At 44.9% G+C, this 16427-nt stretch overlaps 2 protein-coding genes across 7 annotated transcripts in view; one reads left to right on the forward strand and one right to left on the reverse strand.

The window, feature by feature from the left end:
• The window catches only part of MUTYH (mutY DNA glycosylase), a 29367-nt gene extending 29100 nt beyond the window's left edge, over positions 1-267 (reverse strand). For 2 of the 4 annotated variants that reach the window (XM_053247674.1, XM_053247675.1), the window contains exon 1: positions 3-266. The gene's annotated coding sequence lies outside the window, so the exon portion shown is untranslated. Of the gene's footprint in view, positions 1-2 lie in introns of all 4 variants that reach the window. The other 2 variants (XM_053247673.1, XM_053247678.1) reach the window with 2 other exon arrangements.
• On the forward strand, positions 183-14354 carry TOE1 (target of EGR1, exonuclease). 3 transcript variants are annotated; one of them, XM_053247671.1, is made up of 8 exons: positions 183-465; positions 1170-1290; positions 4731-4771; positions 5280-5376; positions 5768-5926; positions 7132-7391; positions 8695-8869; positions 10720-14354. In XM_053247671.1, exons 2-8 carry the CDS (start codon positions 1180-1182, stop codon positions 11491-11493), a joined length of 1617 nt encoding a protein of 538 aa, XP_053103646.1. In that variant the 5' UTR covers positions 183-465; positions 1170-1179; the 3' UTR covers positions 11494-14354. The 3 variants fall into 3 exon arrangements, with proteins under 3 accessions (XP_053103646.1, XP_053103645.1, XP_053103644.1); XM_053247670.1 differs by having other exon boundaries at positions 185-488; XM_053247669.1 differs by lacking the exon at positions 183-465 and adding an exon at positions 531-1020.
• The last annotated feature ends 2073 nt before the right edge of the window (positions 14355-16427 follow it).

The raw sequence follows: 16427 nt of genomic DNA on the forward strand, positions 1-16427 counted from the left end.
ACCCGTGTCTCTGTTATTTTATTTCCGCGCGTCCAGTTCAGAATCTCTACCCTGATTCGTGTGGAACCAATCAGAACAAGCTTCTGCAGCAGCAGAGGGCTCGCGAGGAAAAGTGGTGATGACATGTGACGTCCAGCCAATCCTCGCTTTTTAGGAGTTGAGGCAATAGACTGAGGAAGGGGGCAAAAACCTAGAGTGTCATTTCCGCTTTACGGGTACGAGAATTTCTGATTCTCTTTGACGCCATTTCATTTCTCCCTGGGACAGTGCCCATAAGAGGCTGTCGTTGTTAGGATGACTGCGCAGCAGCATCTTTTCTCCCAATCAATCAACAAAGACAGGCGTTGGTCCTGCTACCTAATGTAGCGTAATATGCGCGCCGGCCCGTAAGGAAGGACCCCAGGCAGCGCGACACGCTGAAGATTGGTGAGCTTCGTAGCGAGGGAAATGGCGCTCTTTTGACGGGTACGCAGCTGTCACCATTCTGGGTAAGGGAAGGCCTGATACTATTTTCTGGCAGTAACTATAGCTTGGAGTGGGATCTTGGGGGCTGAGGGAGCTCCTTATGCAGGCTGCGCATTTCCTTTGGTGGGCTGGTTGTTCATTCGCAAGGAAACGGCAGAGGAACGAGTAAAGAGGCACATCTTTAAAGTGGTGATTTTCTTTATTTAGCGGGGGAGAGCAACTGGCCCTATCCATCCCCAGTGGCATCTCTCCAGTGGCTGTTGCTAGTGTCTGTCTTATGTTTCTCTTGTAGATTATGAGTCCTTGGGGACAGGGAGCCATTTTATTTATTTATTTCATTAAATCTATGTAAACCACTTTGGGAACTTTTGTTGAAAAGCAGTATATGAATATTCATCATATTCATATTAGTCTAGTCCACAAGCTGCGTCATGTGAGTGCTGCTGTGTTTGCTTTGCACTATTACTTTCTCACTGTGGGCTGTGATGGGTCATGGGAGGAAGCTCCTGGTTGCTGTTGCTATTCCTGAGAAGCCGGGAGTTTGTAATCTATGAGGTAAGCTTCTTCTTCTTCTTCTTCTTTTTGCTGGATAGCTAGTTGCCCACCCATGGGCTCATGTCTTCCCTTTAGTTGCTGATTTCCCAGGAGCAAACTTAACCTCAGGGTTTTAAAGCATTGCACAACTTGTTTCTTGTTCCCAATAGCTGTGTGAGGATGACTTCCTTGAAGGTGCCGGTCATTGATGTTCAGAATGATAATTTCAAGGAGCTGTGGCCGTCCATGCTGTTGGCCATCAAAACTTCTAGCTTCATAGCTATTGACACGGTGGGTAGAGTTCCTCTTTTATATGATTATCAAAACTGGAGGTGAGTGGAGGCAGAAGCCATGTGCAGTAAGAACTTTGAGGACTGTACTCTGAAATGAAATGATCTCTTGGATGGTGACTGGGCAACTTTGCTTGAGATAGCAGATACTACTGGTTGGCATTCTGACTAACATTGCACTGGCAAAAGAGTGTACTGTACAGCATCATGCAGGGGGGAGGGGCCATTTTAAGAGGACACACACACACACACACACACACACACACCTCTTTTCTACAATCTCTTTTAGCATCTGAAAATATGATCCCAAGGCTTATAGGACCTTTGGGGACTTATTTTCACAAAGCCAAAGTAGCTGCAGGAGGAAGTGGGAGGATTAGGGAAAATCTGTCCTCCCCTCTTGCTTGACAGAAAACGCTCTTTCACCAGTCTAATGCTAGTCTGTATGTCGGCCACTACCTCCAGCTGCTTCTCAAAAACAAAGGAGGGAACTTTAATCTCGCCTGTACATTTTTCTTCTTGATCATCTCAGACTGATGAAGAGGCACTGTTCGGACATAACGCCAAACCAGAAGTAAACATGCCAGAGGTTTGAGTCTGTGATCGTCCCAAACCATGAAGCCATGGCTTCATCACCCAATCACAGCTCTGTTTTCGTGCCAAAACCTGAATTTGAACCCTAGGTTTGTAGTGAGTTTTGCTGATGGAACCTGAGGTCAGACAGCAGCATTGTCTCGTCCAAATTCTGCCACCGCTATAACCTGGGTTTTGTGTGCAAGCTCCTTCTGCCAGCAGAGAGAGGTTGGCTCAGAGCAGCCCATTTATTTGTCAGCTCTAGGGCAGCCGCATTTCTCGCTGACCAGCTCTCAGAATTGATGCCCTGCCCTCTTCAGTCTGCTTGCTTCTTCTGCCATTGCTTGGTAACAGGGACACTACATCCCTGCAGTTCCTGCATTAAAGGGATGGCATGGCATTTAATAAAAGGAGGAGAATAGACACATGTGCAGCAGCCCTTTCATTGACCGAACACCCCTATCTAGTCTCATTCCGGGGACTTTCAGATGTTATCAATGGAGTGTAGTTTTTTTAAAATAAATGTATACAAAGGTGTGGGGGGGGGGCACCAGAACAAGGGACATGCCTGAGAATCCTGGGAGAAGGACCACGGAAGGGCTGGGGCTGGTCATCTGGTATTCTAGGAACAGATCTTATTGACTCTCGAGGAGGAGATATGTATATTAAGGCAGGCAAAGGATCCTGGGTTTGGTTCACTGTAACCAGTGGTGCCACTAAGCTAGCAGACCCAGGCAAAGCAATGAGAAAGACCCAACATACTCTCTTCGTTGTGCCAGCTTGCCAGCCAGGGGGTTAGCCTTCTCATGAGAGGGCCAGTCCACCAGAGAAAAGAGCGACACCAATGTGTGTCAACTCTCCATTTGACTGCACTCTCATGAGGTAAACCTTCCAACTATGGGGGCCCCTGATGTTGTGGGGCTCTCAGAAGCACTGGTTAACAATAGCAATAGCAATAGCATTTACATTTATATACCGCTCTATAGCCGAAGCTCTCTAAGCGGTTTACAATGATTTAGCATATTGCCCCCAACATTCTGGGTACTCATTTTACCGACCTTGGAAGGATGGAAGGCTGAGTCAACCTTGAGCCCCTGGTCAGGATCGAACTTGTAACCTTCTGGTTACAGGGTGGCAGTTTTACCACTGCGCCACCAGGGGCTCAAGGTTCACTCAAGGGCTCAAACTCATATTCCACACCTTCCCCCTTGCACTAGTCCTTCCAGACTTCAAAGTAGTTTGGGCTGCTTCAGGTGTTCGAGTGGGTTTGGGTTGGGTGAGACTGGGAATTAATCCTACTTTCCAGGCTAATCAGTACTGGCAGGGCCCGATGCTGCAGCACAAACCAACCACCACGGGGCACTCTGGGACAGGACACTCACGGATTAGAACAGTCCCTGGCTAGCCAGGTGACCGTGATAAGCTAAACCAAACATGGAGATACCGTGTTTCCCCGAAAATAAGACAGTGTCTTATATTAATTTTAGCCCCCAAAAATGCACTAGGGCAATTAGCGGTACATCAGAAATTACTGCTAGGTCTTACTTTCGGGGTAGGTCTTACTTTCGGGGAAACAGGGTATGTTGCCAGGAGGCAAGCCTCTTTTAAGGGGCACATATATTCTCGATTCCTTCCAGTCACCAGGACTGGGAGGGAGGTTGCCAAGGGACCCTTCCCAGGGCTTTGGCGGAACTGTGAACCGGGCCACACAGTAAAAGCCCCCCAACCCGCATGCATGTCTCTGTGGCCAGGCACAGTCATGAGAGAGTGGTTGGCTCCAGAGCAGGATCCATGTTCATCACACAAGAAGAATCTCTTGTGTGATTTAATCTAGATGGATGGTTCTTCTCATTCTGTGAACATATGAGAAAAGGGTAGAGGAAATGCTTATGCAGTCCATCGTTAACCAATACAGGTGGGAAGAGAGGGGCCCAATCCTTTCTTCCAATGGAAGGAAATAGGGGGGCTATTTCTCCCTAACTGCAGAAAACTGTGGTGCAAGTGGTGTGAGGAAAGGGTTAAGATGTCTTTGCCCTGCCAAGGGCAGGCGAACACTGCCAAAAAGGTGCTGCACAGCCCCCCCTAACATTAGAGCCCACCCCCTCAACATAACTAGTGAAGCTGCAAGCCAGTGGTTGCAGCTTCACTCGTGTCCTGACACCTTTCCCACAATCTGGCAACGTAAGTGGAACACAGCTTGCTAAGATTCATCTTGGGTAAACTAGGAATAGGGCGGTGTTCCTCTGCCCTGAAGCCAGAGGTTGCCAAACTGCAGTTAGTCAATCTGCATCATGATTCCCAGCTTCATCTACACAAGGTTTCCTGCTATGTCTGTACAGGATAAGAATGTTTTTCTGGTAGGTGAAGAACTGAAGCAGAATTTACTTTAAGGCAGTATAGTTGCAGACAGGTCCCCTCCCGCCACCGAGTCTTTGGGGAAGAGGATTGCCTATATATCCTGATAACTGAGCAAAGAGGCATCTTTTTAAAGTGGTAATTCTCTTTATTGATCAGGGGGAGAGCAACTGGCCCTATCCGTCCCCAGCACAGCATCCCTCTAGTGGCTGTTGCTGGTCTCTATCTTATGTTTCTTTTTTAGATTGTGAGCCCTTTGGGGACGGGGACAGCAAGCCATTTTGTTTAGTTTTATTTTTCTATGTAAATCACTTTGAGAACTGTTGAAAAGCTGTATATACATATTCGTTGTGTGTGTTGGTGAGAGGGTAACAGAACAATTTGTTATGGGGCAGCTAATAAAGTTTATTATTATTATTTATTTATTATTTATTTATTAGGGTGTAATAGTACTTGACTATGTAGCCCATTCCATCAGGAAGTGAGTATCTAACTCTTTTTCTTTGTCCATAGGAGCTTAGTGGGCTTGGAACAAGAAAAAGTTTGTTGAACCAGTAAGTAATATACTACTAGTTACTTTCTTCTTTCTGATGCATGAAGTTTTCAAATAAATTAGTTCCTTGCAGGACAATGTTCTAGAGTATTTGCCTATACTCTCACAAAGTCTGTACTGCTTTTTCTTAGTAGCAAAGACTGGCTGAGAATGCTCATGTCAGGTTTCTGGTTGGAAGCAGTTCCTTGGGTTTAATCTTCAATCAAGATGTGATAGCCTGCTCTAAATTACCTGGGGTTTTTTTGTAGGCAGAGACTATGCCAGTTGTGAGCCTAGGTTATCAGCTTCCTTATCAGAATTCATTTGGCTATAGGTGCCAGCCTCCCATGCATCTAATACTGTTTGTGTGGAAGGGACACACTTTTCCTTGTGATGAAATACATGTCAAATTGTGTGGCAAGGCAATCAAAGCAAAGAAGAAACTGTAAGGAAGCCATGGTGGAATGGCCCAAATTCCCTCTGAATTGACTTTGCTTCCTACTAAGTTGCCTGATGTTTCTTTTCTACAGATGTATTGAAGAACGATACAAAGCTGTTTGTAATGCTGCCAGAACACGCTCCATCTTGTCTCTAGGGATTGCTTGTTTCAAACAGCTGCCTGATAAGGTATAGTACTCATCTTGTAGATTTCAATCCAGTTGGATTTCTACTGGTGAGCCAAGAGCTTTAGCAGGTGATACTAGAAAGCTAATCTGCCTTTGTATGGTGAATCTGCTGGATTATTTGAAAGGCATTTGGGAGAGAAATTTCCATGTATATTGTGTTGGGGGCTGTCAAATTTCCATTGAAGTCCAAGGAAACAATCAGTTGTAGTCTATTACTTGCAGTGGGACTTGGTACATAGAAGGTAAGCCTGAGAAGATACAAGCAGTAGTGATAGGTATGCTTACCAGAATTGGTTCTAAGCCAATAAATGGAGAGAGTGATTTCTAGGTTATAACTGGTCATACTCCATTTGTTCTGTTTTCATTTTCATTGGGCTGGCTTGTGTTTACAGTTGGAGAACACATACCTCTCCCAGATCTACAACCTCACCCTGCTCTGTATGGAGGATTATATCATTGAACCACAGTCAGTTCAGTTCCTGGTGCAACATGGCTTTGACTTCAACAAGCAATATTCACAAGGCATTCCCTATCATAAGGGCAATGATAAGGTATGGGGACTCCCTACCCTAATGGTTAACTATCTGTGGTCGAGCATTCTTACCACAAGAATGAAGTACTTGTATGAGGTAGAAGTGGGCTTCCTATTCATTTGAATATCCTGGAAGAATTTTCCTCCTAAACATAGTTGCTGAAAGGGATCTTTCACCTGGGCATTAGCACTAGATAAATGGCACAGTGGGGAAATGACTTGATTAGCAAGCAGGGGCGGAGCTACCGTTGGGCCAACGGGTTCAAAGAACCCGGGCCGGGCCCAATCGGGCTGCACCTCGTGGCCCCCACACACCCCCAGCATCTGACGTCAGACGCGGGGGTGCTGGTTTAGCTCCCGAGCGGGTGCCGCGCAGCTCCTTCAGGAGCTACTTGGGCTGGCTTAGTTTAGCTGCCAAAGGGGCCGTATGGCCCCTTTGAGAGTTGAACTCCAACTCCTGAACGGAGCCTCAAGGCTCCGTTCAGGAGCCAGACCACGCACGCCCCCCGCATCTGATGTCAGACACGGGGGCGTGGCTAGCTCCCGCATCTGATGTCAGGGGCATGGTCAGCGGGGCCATACACAAGTTGCTGGCGGTCAGGCTCCGCACCTATTAGCAAGCCAGAGGTTGCCGGTTCGAATCCCCGCTGGTATGTTTCCCAGACTAGGGGAAACATCTATATTGGGCAGCAGCAATACAAGACAATGCTGAAAGGCATCATCTCATACTGGCAATTGCAATTACATTGCAGGAGATGGCAGTGGTAAACCCCTTCTACCAAAGAAAACCACATGGCTCTGTGGTTGCCGGGACTCGACACTGACTTGATGGTACACTTTACCTTTACAAGGTCATGATGATCTAGGCTTCTCTAAGCAGAGAAGAAGTACTTCATTTTTAAAAAAAATGATTCCAGCTTGTAGTTGGGACCAAAGAGCTAACTGCTGGTAGTATAAAGGGGGATATCCTGTTCAGGTGCTGGGGATCTCATTGCCAATGGCAACTTTACAGTAAAAGATTCCTCTCCAATGGTCTAGATAGTATGTGCGATATGCCACATGTTTCCTCTTCCCTCCACTCAGCTACATGTTGATTTTCCTTTTTTAATATCAGAGGTTATAGGATGGCATCTGGGCAAAAGGAGCTGCTACCATGACGGGGAAGCTAGTACAGGGCTTGGGAACAAGGCTAGCTAACTCTTTTCCTCCTCTGTTTCCTCACAGGGAAATGAAAACCATAAGCAGACAGTCCGTACTTTCTTCCTGGAACTAATCCGAGCCAAGAAGCCCCTTATCCTGCACAATGGCTTAATTGATTTGGTGTTCCTATATCAGTGCTTCTATGCTCATCTACCTGACAACTTGGGCACCTTTACTGCTGATCTTTCTGAGATGTTTCCAGCTGGCATCTATGATACTAAATATGCCTCTGAGTTTGAGGCACGCTTTGTGGCTTCTTACCTGGAGTATGCCTACAAAAAGTGGTAGGTATCCCCCTACCACCCTCCAGCTTGATTCAGCTATAAACCCCCAGGCTAAAATTCATGGGCTTATAAGCAAGGAGAAGCCAGGTGCTGGATTCAGTGCTGCTTCTTGCTGTTTGTGCAAGAATAGGGTCAGATTTCCATATGAAGTAATAAGGTTGGGGACATGATTAAATTATGTATCTGTTCTTGCACAAATATGACTGATGTCCCTCCAGCTCTTATTAGTGGCTGGAAAATTTGTGGTTGACCTTCTGAATGCTAGGAAACTTACAGCTTCCTGTTTTTTCCAGAGGGGAAACATCCATTCTTAATTCTTTCCTTCAATTATACTCATGGAGATTACTAGGAAGAGAGAAAGTGAGGCATAACTATATGTGTATGCTTTTCCAGACGTGCATGCCTGTTTTGTCCCAGGTTAGGCTAGTGCTCTTACTGATTTTTCCAGTGGGGAATTTCACCTTAATTCTGAATGGGAGACTGGTGGGATTTTCCTTTAGTCACAGCCTCATTTGGAGGCAATAATTATCTATACCCAGTAGAGAACAATTTTTTATTCGGCCCCAGAAGGTGCTAAATTTTAGATCAAACCTTTGCTAACTTCACGTGTTCCTAAAGTGTTGGTTGGCTTTGTAACTATTCATTATTTCTACTGACCTTGCCTCTTAAGTCCTCTGCCATGTATAGAGAACTGGGGATTGCGGGGAACAAAAGGGCATGCTGATCTCTTGCTTTCAAACATGTTCAAGACTTGGTGTGAAGTAGTGAGAGAATCTTGGGGGTTTCCAAAGCTTGGCATGAAGCAAGACAGACCCTTCTCTGCATGAAAAGCCTGGGAGAGCAGCAGGTTCACACTCTTCTGCCCAGTAAAAAATGAAGTCACAGAAACATAGGTAACTGCCTTCTACTGAGTCAGACCATTGGTCCATCCAGCTCAGTATTGTCTACACAGACTGGCAGTGGCTTCTTCAAGGTTGCAGGCAGGAGTCTGTCTCAGCCTTATCTTGGAAATACCAGGGAGGGAACCTGGGACCTTCAACATGCAAACATGCAGATGCTCTTCCCAGTGCTGCCCCATCCCCTAAGGGGAATAACTTACAGTGCTCCCACATGTAGTTTCCCATTCAAATGCAAACCAGGGTAGACTCTGCTTAGCAAAGGGGACAGTTTGTGCTTGAGACCACAAGACCAGCTCTTCTCCCTGTAGGACTTTCCCTGTAGGCACACAGCGGGGAAAAGAGTCTTCAAGGCAGTTCTTTTCCTTGCTCTGCCCCACTCTATCACACAGTCTCTTATATTTCAGCAAACGAGAGAACTGCAGGTTGAAGGATTCCAGCAAGCAGCACCTCAGCATAGAGTTCTGCAACTATCCTTCCAGCATAGCTTCCTACATTGACTACCGCTTCTGTTCTCTTTCTGATGCCAGTCAATCAGGAATTGACAGTGCAAAGAAAGTCTCTATCTGCCAGACATTTTCTGTAAGTATCACTCTTGTCTACCTTCTACAGTGTGGGATCTTAAAAGCTTCCCAGAGAGTGAATTGGCCTATTGAACAGGCACAACTCAAAATGTGTGTCTCCATTGATCCTCAAGGTCTGGGGAATTAACCACAGGAAGTACAGAAAACATGACCTGTATGAGGTAGTACTTGGTTTCTTTCCAAGCTAAATTCAAGGTACTAATACTTGCCTTTAAAACACTTCATCTAAGTCCAGGTTATTTAAGAGGGTGCATTCTTCCTCATGTTCCTTCCTGATCACTGAGCTCTGGGGACAAAAGCCTCTTGGCGGTTCCACTATATAATAGGCTGATGATCACTGCTGAATGGTCAATTGGTGATGGTCCCCAATCTTTGGAATTAATTACTAAGTGCAGTGTGATAGCAGGAGACTGGGCCTCTTAAAGACCATTATCTTCAAGCAAGCTTTATGGCAGAAGTGTTCTGCTGGCTCTCTGGTTTCTTTATAAACACTACTGTAACTTTACTAACATTTATTTGTAATTCTAACCTGCTTTGAGAACCGTGGTTGAAAATCAGGCTATACATTTGCCAAATACATTCATTTTGGGAAGATAAATTAGTTGCTTCCATGCTTCAGGTGTTCTTTGATCAAGGCTATAGGCAGGACAAGGTGTCCCAGATGAGGGAGAGCAGTTTTACTTGATCCCTTTATCTAGATTTTGGGCAGGCTGGAAGTCTGTCCTGATTAGGGGTGTATTATGGCAGAAAGCAAGAATCTTTAAAGGATGGCACTGCTTTCTAAGACTCTCTAGTCAGGGAGGAGTGATGTTTAATACTTTAGCTGGGAGCTAAATAGGGAGACTTAAATGGTTCAGATGATCTATTTGAGGGAATGAGGATGGTATGGTTCCAATCATGGAATGATCTCAGGATTTAATGTTGGAATCTACTCTAAGGAAAATGTTGTGCTACCGATACTGATTTTAGCCTACTTTCCAGTAGGCTTGTGAGATCATCCAGCATTTCATGTGTCTGTGTGTGCCTCCCCCCATCAACTTTGCAATGCCTGGACCAATATGAACCAAATGGGGTACAATTGTAGAGACACCTCAACGACAGAGTTTGTGATGTCATCCACCCTGATTCAAGATGGGGCTAACCTGTGAATCACCTAACCGATTTGAACCAAATTTGCTAGAGCTGTAGGGACACAGAGATGCCCCAATGGCATCGCTTGTGATGATGTAATCTACCCCGATTCAAGACGGTGGACACCTAAACATTTGAAGTGCAAGTGGGCTAACTTGTGGAACATCTAACCGATTTGAACTAAATTAGGTACAGTTGTAATGAGTGACACACAGGGGCATTTCAATGGCATAGTTTGTGTTGTCATCCACCCCAATTCAAGATGGCGGATGCGTAAACTTTTGAGGCACAAGTAGGCTAACTTGTGAACTGCCTAACCGATTTGAACCAAATTTGCTAAAGCTATAGGGACACATAGGGATGCTCCAGTGGTGTAGTTTGTGATTATGTCACCCACCCCAATCCAAGTTGGCAGACACCTGAACATTTGAAGCTCAAGTGCACTACCTTGTGGAGTGTCTAATCAATTTGAACCAAATTAGGTACTGTTGCAGAGTGATACAGGGACTCCTCAATGGTGTACTTTGTGATGATGTAATCCTCCCTGATCTAAGATGGGGGACACGAAGACATTTGAAGCGCAAGAGATCTAACTTGTGGACCTTGATTTGAACCAAGTTTAGTCCAGTTGTAGGTATAGTGAAAGGAAAGTAGGCAGATTCATTCTTACTAGAACAACTTGTTCATCTATGCTAATGTTTCTGACTTCCCTTCCAGGCCTATGGCTGGTGCCCAGATGGGCTGAAGTGTTCACAGTCTCATGACATCGACCTAATCATTAATGAAGATGAGAACCACAAAGAGGAGAAGCAAAAGAAAAAGAGGCAGAAATGGAAACGACGGAAGAATTTTGTGGAGCCCCCCAAAGAACCTGAGTTAGAAAGTTCTGAGAAGGATGGAGAGGTGGCTTGGAATACAGAGGATGGTCCCCCATCCAAGCAGTCCTGTTCTGGCCACTTGGTTGCTTCTACTGCAGATTGCCCAGCTACAGACACTCAGGCTAGTAATGAAGAGAGTTCTATGGATGTGGAACGAGAACTAGGGTCTGAAAGTGCAGCTGATGCCAAGATGGATGAGAAGCAAGCCACTGCTACAGATGAGGGCAGCACTTTATCACCATCCAAAGACGGGCAGGAGGAGAGGGCAGCAGGGACTGAAAAATTGGGGTCAAAAGGCCAGATAGAGAGTGCCTCTGCAGTGGTCTCTTTACATATTACAGAGAACCCAGTGGCACCTCTGCCTGGCCGTTCAGAGGGGGGCATTCATCGGGCTGGTTTTGATGCCTTCATGACGGGTTACATCATGGCATATATTCACATGCTAAAGAATAATGAACACAGAGACTCAAGTGAGAGGCCTTGGTTGCCAGATTGCCACAACAAACTGTATCTCAGTGGGAAGTCTGTGCCCCTTCAGATTGTGAAAAGTTTGTTTTCTAAATCCTCAAAAGCCCACAGTCAGAAGATGAAGTTGGCTTGGGCCACTGCCTAGAGCAAGGCGCCCTGCCAGCTCTGACACATAACAACTGGAGGCAGAGCAGCTTCTTCCAGCCACAATTCTCAAATCAGATTAGTGTTATAGACATTAGACATCAATGGCTTAAGAGCAGCAGCCTGTATATGGCTTTCTTCTGAAACATCAGCATAATTAAATTGCTCAGTACCAGATTTTCATTTCTTGTTTTATGTTCACTGGGCCAGGCAGTGACTTTCAATAGGAATTTGCTGCAAGAGCTAGAGGCTGCTTTAATTTATAGATATCTAATTTATCTGCTCAATATAGGGCCCACTCATCCATCCAAACAGTGCAATAAAAAGTAGCCCTGTTCTCTTGACCAGCAAAATCACATCTCTTGCTGCTAACATCATAGGCAGTCTATATAATCTAATATTCAGACTGGCAAAGCACAATCTTATTTTTCCACAGTGGAGAATTGCAGGGATTATATGAACTACTGCTCAACTGACAAGCCAGTTTTGAGGACTGAATTTCTGAGTTGCTTGGATGCAAGAGTAGTAACTGAAGTTCTGCTCTCTGAGATATCTTGTGGCAGCTGTGTTGGAGACCACCCTGGAAGTCTAGTGCAAGGCCTTCCTATTCACAGAAACCAAGAGTTTCTACTGACCAGAGGTGGTCTTGTTAATTTTTTTTCTTAAGTAAGCCAGGCTTGGCACTTGGAGTAAGGATAAGAAATAGCTGTTTTTCAAGCAAACTTAATTCCTTGTAGGACATTTGTAGTAACATATGCCATTTGTAAACAACTAAAGGTAACACTGGTTCTTGTCCATGTTTGACCCCTTTGATAGAGAGACTGGTTTCTTTATTTTTTAGCAATAAGGATGAAATTCTCTTGTCACAGAAAGTGGAAAAATGACATCTATGTTACAGGCATCTGTTGAGGGAAGTACAGGAGGGTCAAGAGCATGAAGACTCCAACAGAGAATTTCAGAAACAGATTCAATACTTGTCTACTATTAGGAGCGTGCACAAAACCAGTTTGCCCAGTTCGAGTCTGAACTGGACTTGAACCAAACTGGGCATGTTCAGTTTTGTGGAACCAAACCACCACCACTACCCCGGCTCATATTTGAGCCGGTTTGAGGGTTCTAAATTTTTTTAAAAAATAATTCTAACACCACTGTGGGTCTGGCGGCCTTGGTGGGTGCTGGCGTGGCGCATCAGAACTAAGGGATCTCCTTAGTCTCTACCCCCCGCCTGCCAGCCTCCCCCCCCAGTCCTGCAACAGCTGTTCTGGCTGGGGAAAGGGTCAGAACGGCCTGAAAACAGGCTGAAATGGTCCTTGCCAGACCAGGGGGAGGCCAGTGAGGGGAGAAGGAGACTAAAGAGACCTCCCCACCACCGCAGCTGTGCCAGTACCCACCCCCTGAGGCTGTTGGACCCACAGCAGTGAGTAAAAATTGTTTTTTAAAAGTTTAGAACCCCCAAACCAGCCCCCGAGGTCGAGCCGAACCAGGCCCAGTCTGCATTGAGGGCAAGTCCTCAGTTTTCAGTTCAATGGTGAATCAGCTCGACCTCAAGCAGGACCGCTCATTCCTAGCTGCTACACGACACCATAGCTTGCTTAGTGGTAAAGTTTGCTATGGGGATGGGTTACTTTCAAAGCCTGGATTTTTTATTTATTTTTAAAGCATAGAACTGAGGTAGAAACCAGACAGGCATTAAAAACCAAAGATGAAACAATTTTAATTTGCTCACAAAGGATGGAACTCTGCAGTTGCAGCAAGAGAAGATAGCAATGAATTAATACTCTAATCTCATGTTTCTCTTCCTTAGTCCACTTGATCTCATGCTTGGTCAGTTAGCTTACCTCAAACAGAGTTGTTCAGGCCTTCAAGTGTATCAGGTAAAACCTACTGGAAAACTGAATACAAAAATCCACTCAAATAGTACCTTTAAAGTCTGGTCTTCACAGCCACCTGGAACTTGAGCATGTATTTCCTTTGCCACAATGAAGAAAAAACTGGTTTGCTATTTATCTATAAAAGAGGCTTTTAAACCTAGTTGACTTCCCCATGAATAGCTACAGGAGGAAAGGGAAACCTGTTCTTTGCAGCCTCTTTCTCTCCTCAGGGCAGATAATGGGTTGTATCTAAAGAAAGTTAATCATGACCAAGTCCCATTGAAATTAATGGGGCTGTATTTAGTTGTGACCAACTTGACTCAATTGATTTCCACTGGTATCTGTCATGAATAGTTTTCTTTGAATACAACTCAGTGATTTATATTTACATTCTAAAGCTACCTTTCACAGACCGGTCTCAAGGCAACTTACAATAAGTTAAAAATAGCAAATACCTATACAGTATGGGGCCAACAGTTAAACAGAGCAAAAACTAATAGTGCAGCATAAAATTACACAAGTCTAGAAGAATACTGGAATAAAAATGACAGCCATCTGCTTCCAGTATCATTGTCTGGAGGCTTGGATAAAGGAAACACCCTGCAACAGTTTAGGGAACCCTGGCAGACATTCCAAGAAAGAAGAGTGCTCCAATTCCTTGAGCAACTACTGAGAGGTTAATGACAGCAACTGTCTTCAGCTAGCTATGGATACAGTGACATGCCCCCACCTTGCCCTGTTACAGAGTGACCTCCAGCTGATCTAGTTGTCAGATTCTTACTTATCCTTCGGTCAAGTCCTGCCAGTAAGTAAAACCTTCTTTGTCTACAAAGAACTACGGCAGGTTAGGCACAGTGTCTCAATCTGTCTATGATATTATCCTCTGGAAGCCACCTCATCTATGTAAATGTTGCCTTTCCATCTTTTACCTTTTGTTTCATCTTGCTAGTGGTTTTCTTTTCTGCTTCAATATTTAATCTGCTTGCTGCTACTTGTTGTTAATGTTCCTTCATCTCTCGTTGATTATCTATGCATTTCGGCTACAAAGGGTTGTTATGGGAAAATGATCAAACATTCAACCGAATCTATCACCTTTGCCTGAACTGCTGCCATAAGGCCTACAGCCAGCTGTGGTATACTGTACCCTTTTGCACTCACAATGCATGCAGTGGTAGAGGCTGCCATGGCTTTTCTATTGCTATTCATTTCTGAAATTCTGCTCTGGTAAGTGATCAAAGATGCAGGAAGTGCCCATCTCAATTACTAATTGAGCAACCAACCGATCAGTATTGGATAGCTCTGACATAACTAAGCCTGCTGAGTAGTTGTCTGAGCATTTATAAGAGGGCATTTGGATAAGCTGCAGAATTGAAAAACTGCCTAGTCACCACTAAAGGCAGCTGTGGGATTCTCTAGGACCTGGGCATCCCCTACCTGTCTGCTACTTCTGTGCCTCAGATTGGCAGGAAAGGGGTTCCAAGAAATACCTGAGTTGTCCTGCCTATGGAATGCTTCTCAACTGTGCTCCTCTCAAGAGTGCCAGCTATCGCAGTAGCAGCTTTGTTCTCCCCACCCCCCACTCAGCATTGGTAGTGCCTGCTCGAAATAGCCCTGTGCAGTGACCACAGTGTCTCAAGAAGACACACCTCCACAGCCAGTGATGTCAGCCTCTTCTGAGACTGCTCAGCAGCCTATGCTTTCCTTGTGCTGTACTTCTGCAGTACTACTTGTCATCTTCTCCTGCCAGATGCTTTCAGGTGGCTTCTGGCCAGACTCTCTTTGCAGCTGTCTGTCCCTGCTGTATTCCTAAGTGCTGTATCCCTGGCCCCTCCCTGAATGGGGATAACACTGACAGCCACTTTATTCCATGAACATTTCTTATTTGGAAAGATCTTTGCATAAGAAAAACATATACATGTACCTTTTGAGTAGTAAATTCAGTTTAGCAGGGAGCAAATTAAAGCCAAATCTTTGAAAAGAATGAGGCTCCCTCTACTTTTTAAAATTAAACTGTATGGCAGGATTTCCATCAGTTCTACTGGAGAAGTTCACTAGTGCTAGTAGCATAATGTTTAATGTTTAGACAAATTCATGGAGGACAGTTCTATCAATGGCTACTAGTCTGGTGGCTGTGGGCCACCTCCAGCCTCAGAGACATGATGCCTCTCTATACCAGTTGCAGGGCAGCAATAGCAGGAGAGAGGGCATGCCCTCACCTCTTGGCTGTGGGCTTCGCAGAGGCAACTCATGGGCCACTCTGTGGAACAGGATGCTGTACTAGATAAGCCTTGGACCTGATCCAGCAGGTTTGTCTTTATGTAAATATTGCCACTTAATTGTTTATTAAAAGAAAGCTTTAGTTTTGTACAGAATAGCTGGTATTAAACCTGCATTCTTATCATTTGGCAACTTAAGTCCGTTACTCCTTTTAGTGCAAACCCAGTTCTACATCATGGGACTAGCAGAGGACTGGAAAGTAAGCAACATTAACAGAACTTTTCACCTGTATGAAGTACATTTGTAGAAAGCATTTCTAAAGTTAGCATTAAGCTTACCTAAATATAAGCCTTGCTAAGGATCAACATGGCTTCTGCAAAATTAAGTCCTACTTCACCGCTCTTGTGGAATTTGTTGAGTGTCAACCATGTTGGGAAGGGAAGGAAATATTGCATACTTAGCCTTCCAACTTTTAAAAACAACAACAACAACAAAAGTCCATCTGAAGCTCTTGAATGAAATTTTGCAGTGATGCAAAAGATTATGCACCCACTTATAAGTGGGTACATAATCTTTTGCATGTGGAGGTAACTGCTTAAACATGAAGAAATGAGTAGGAGAGAGAAGTGTACAGTTCTCACAGTGGAGGAAAGAAAAGTGGGCTCCCTCAAGGATCTATAGTAGGACCAAATTCAGTTCAAGATATTATAGAGAAAGGGAGTAGTAGTGAGATGGCCATCTTGTGGTTGACACCAAAGCCCTGTTTAGGCATTCAGTAGAACACCATTACACACACCTACAGGGCTGCAAGCAAACTGAAAGGCCCATCACTCACTCTGACACTGCT

The sequence above is a fragment of the Hemicordylus capensis genome, chromosome 4 (genome assembly GCF_027244095.1).
Source record: "Hemicordylus capensis ecotype Gifberg chromosome 4, rHemCap1.1.pri, whole genome shotgun sequence".
Taxonomy (NCBI): Eukaryota; Metazoa; Chordata; class Lepidosauria; order Squamata; family Cordylidae; genus Hemicordylus; species Hemicordylus capensis.